The following is a 3,915-nucleotide window of genomic DNA, read 5'->3' on the forward strand; positions in this document are numbered from 1 at the left end:
TTGAAAATCTTAACTATTATAAATAAATTTGTATTCACTTTTTGACAATGCAATAAACACAAAAACAACGTAAAATAGTTTTAATAAAATAATGACTTACATGATAGGCAATGTAACACACATTCATGTACAAAATATAAGTTATCGGAATGAATTTTCGTTTCATAAAAAACCTAAAGAAACACGATTATAAATATAATATACCACTATATAATAGAACTATATATAACTGTATAATACAACGTGCATATTCTTGGAACGCGACGTCAGAAGCAACACTGTAAGGTAAATGTTATCTTGATTATGAAGCACTTCAATTACATCTTACATGCAGTAACTTTTCTATGAAATAGTGAATTAAATAAAAAAAATATTTAAATTTATTGAGTCTGTGTCCCCGACGAGTACAATCTGGAGGTCTTCCAGAGAAGAGTGAACAGGTACCTTGTAGGGAAGCGCGCTCCATCTTAGACCACATCTCAGCTTACCATCAGACGAGATCATGGTCAAACGCTTTCCTATTATGAATAAAAAAAAGAAAAAACATTCTTTACTGTAGTGTATAACCACAGTGGCACAAAGTAGGACATTTATCATGCATTTACCCCATCCTGTTTACCGACTCGTAGTTCAGAATTTTTAGCTTTTCTCAGTAAACAAATTATATATTCATAGGGTAACATTTAAAATAGCGGCGCGTTTAGTTGAAAAATGCCTGTCAACAGAGTATTTTCCACTAAAATATAGACAATGACAAAATAATTTCATCAATACTTGCACCCACGTCTTTTATTCTTTACCCCTCCGAGTTAAAGGCAAATTCTAATTTCAAACCATATAGAACTTATAATTGTACATTCAAAAAGGTGCAGATGAATTAAAATAACTAATTTATGGCGACAATGGCTTATCCCTTTCCTCCATCCTCTTCTTCAATGCAAACAACTTTTTGTACTCCTGGGCCAGTCTGTTTGGAGAGTACTCCACCGGGTCCGACTTGAAGAACCCTGGACCTGCTTCCACGTGCGGCCGGAGGATTGTTCGTCGGAAGATATGCCATACTGGTAACTGGACAATTAGGTAAAGAAGGGATTAATATGAGGCAGGTGATCCTTATGATCTTAGTGATATATATCTTAGTGATATATATTATATTACATACTATGTTATCTTTTCCTCGTCCTTTCCAGTCTATTCCTTCTATCCTATCATATATAATTTACTTATCCCTTAACCCTTAAAAGCAGACAGTGCATTCGCAGAGGCACTACCTCTGCAAATGTTCATGGGCGGCGGCGATCGCTTACTATTAGGCAAACCTTCAGTTCAGTTTCCACTTTATGCCATATCTTATATCTTTAAACGAGCAATATATATATATATATATATATATATATATATATATATATATATATATATATATATATATATATATATATATATATATATATATATAATTGGAATCTCGGAATCGGCTCCAACGATTTTCATGAAATTTCGTATATAGGGGGTTTCGGGGGATTTTTTTTAGAAAATGTCATATTCGTGTTTTTTTTTCCTGACATCTATTGGTGAATAATAATACTATTTTGCTTCGTAGATAGCTGGACAACTGAAATAACACATAGGCACTTTTTATACCGATATTCCTACGGGATACGGACTTACGCGGTTTCAACCGCGGGTCACAGCTAGTAATTTACTTATCCGTTAACCCTTAAAAGCAGACAGTGCATTCGCAGAGGCACTACCTCTGCAAATGTACATGGGCGGCTGCGAACGTTTACTATTAGGCAAACCTTCAGTTCAGTTTCCCCTTTATGCCATATAATAAACAAAAAAAGAAACGAAGGCTGTGGTCACAATCAACGTCATAGAACATTCACTATTAAGATGATGATAAATTAAAGCACATTTCATGTTTGACCGCCTCCTTAGTACAATGGTTAACGCGTGAGCTTAGAACCGAGGGGTCCTGGGTCCAATTCCCGGTGGGGACGCAAAAAAAATGTCTCGATTTGGCAGGACATAGAAGGCTGATCACCTACTTGTCCATAAAGAAAATTGATCAGTGAAACAGATGTATATAATCTGCCCCATACCCCAGCAGGGGACACGGGACTTCAAACAAAAAAACCCTGGTCAGTCGGGAAAGATATAGTATTATATTATCTGGGGTAACGATGTAGCTTTTTTATGATAAAAGCATTTTTATTTTTCCTCTTTATAATAAATGAATACAAGTAAAACTAAACGCTTGAGTCTTTAGTAGTAGTAGAAATAGTTATATTGTGACAAAATCTTCAATATTATACTAACTTACCGCCCGCAGCTTTACTCGCGTAGTCAAAGGCAGGCTATTTTATTTCTCGGGACACGAACTATTTTTGTGTCAAATTTCATTCAAATCGATTCAATGGTTTACGCGTGAAGCTGAGACATACAGACCTACGCATTAGAATAGCAGCGATTGCACATTAAAACTATCGCAGTCACAATATGAACTTATTTACCTACAAATAGGCAGAATATTGCCAACTTGTCAAGCAGTCGAGCCGTTGGGAATAAACGATAGACGATAAACACAGCATTATCTACAGAAGCGAATTTTACCAGTTTATACAAATCCATTCGATCATTTCCCCAAGGCGCAAACACAGTGCCTCCCTCGAGAACTCTAACAGGGATGACTTCACTCTGTATCATTGGTGTTATTGCTATGATTCCCAGTGTTGCCAGTATCGTGCGCATTTTGTATTCCCGTGTTGCCAGCTGTTTGACAATGGCGTAAAATTTTATTGTTGCTTCATGGCCGCGTAATAATAGCTGTGTTGTTTTGTGAAGATATTAGTTTGTTGAAGAAACCTAAAATTACCGGAAGTTATTAAAATAACAAACTCAATTATTGCTTTAAATTTCTTATAACAATATAGAACAAATCGATTGAAGTAAAATTTATGTAAGAGTATTCATTAATATTTAGTCAATAATACACGCAAGTTGACAGAGAACCTTCGTAATTTAGGTATAGTTTCTTTTTATAATATATTATTACACAAACTAAGAAAAAAAAATAAATCATAATATCAATACTTTTGAAAAGAAAAAAATTGTTAAGAAACGTCTAAAAATTGTCTGTAATCTATGGGCAAATTCATTATTTTTAAAATGAATGTGTAATACTCCTATATCATATCATAGGAGGACTATACTCTTTGTCACTGATTCCGAAAACTTGCCAAAATATTCACATTTTGTCTCGAATTATTCTCTGGCGTGCTTTACGATAAAGAAAAGTTTTAATGGCTTGGTTTTATGGCAATTTTGTTTTTAAATACAACATTATGGAAACAGCTATAATATACTATTCTATATAATATATATCATACCCGTCTATCACATATGTATATATCTACTGACATTTTTAAAATTACGGTACTTAAATCGAAATGTAAAAATGTCTGAAGATGTTGTATGTGTATATTTTCATCCATTAAATCGAAGTTTTTAAAAGAGTATAAAATATTATACCATCACTATTAGTAACCGTGTATTAGTCATAGTACTAGTTTTAGGTGCTGTATCAGAGAGAATTTATATAAATTGTTGAGTAATTTACGTCGTTGCTTTGCTACTTAATATTTGCTTCTTATTTCTTGTGTCTCTAAATTGCTCACAAGCGATAAAGCTGCCCATTGTACAATTTTAAAACAAGTTCAGTACCACGCTTAAAAGAGTATTTATTTGTTCATAAATTCAAGCATTTGGGCCGCAGATAATTCAATCTTATATATATAAAATTCTCGTGTCACAGTTTTCGTTGCCATACTCCTCCGAAACGGCTTGACCGATTCCTCTGAAATTTGGTAAGCATATTGGGTAGGTCTGAGAATCGGCCAACATCTATTTTTTATC

The 3,915-nt window shown here is 33.9% G+C and overlaps 1 protein-coding gene across 2 annotated transcripts; it reads right to left on the reverse strand.

Annotated features, from left to right (window-relative positions):
* Positions 1 to 510: 510 nt before the first annotated feature.
* LOC119840087 lies at positions 511 to 2,835 on the reverse strand. Of its 2 annotated transcripts, none has more exons than XR_005288298.1 (2): positions 2,514 to 2,835; positions 511 to 1,068 (listed from the first exon to the last, which is right to left on the reverse strand). XR_005288298.1 is itself a non-coding variant. In XM_038366594.1 (2 exons), exons 1-2 carry the CDS (start codon positions 2,749 to 2,751, stop codon positions 892 to 894), a joined length of 315 nt encoding a protein of 104 aa, XP_038222522.1. In that variant the 5' UTR covers positions 2,752 to 2,835; the 3' UTR covers positions 511 to 891. The 2 variants fall into 2 exon arrangements, 1 of the variants encoding a protein (XP_038222522.1); XM_038366594.1 differs by having other exon boundaries at positions 2,614 to 2,835.
* Positions 2,836 to 3,915: the final 1,080 nt, after the last annotated feature.

This window comes from Zerene cesonia, chromosome 5 (assembly GCF_012273895.1).
Source record: "Zerene cesonia ecotype Mississippi chromosome 5, Zerene_cesonia_1.1, whole genome shotgun sequence".
Taxonomy (NCBI): Eukaryota; Metazoa; Arthropoda; class Insecta; order Lepidoptera; family Pieridae; genus Zerene; species Zerene cesonia.

Bases quoted from the DNA above. Each gene is read 5' to 3' on its own strand.
- LOC119840087 (XM_038366594.1), bottom strand. From the start codon at position 2,751: ATGCGCACGATACTGGCAACACTGGGAATCATAGCAATAACACCAATG. The intron at 1,069-2,613 runs GTAAAATTCGCT...CTAATTGTCCAG, and splicing joins GAATGGATTTGTATAAACTG to TTACCAGTATGGCATATCTT.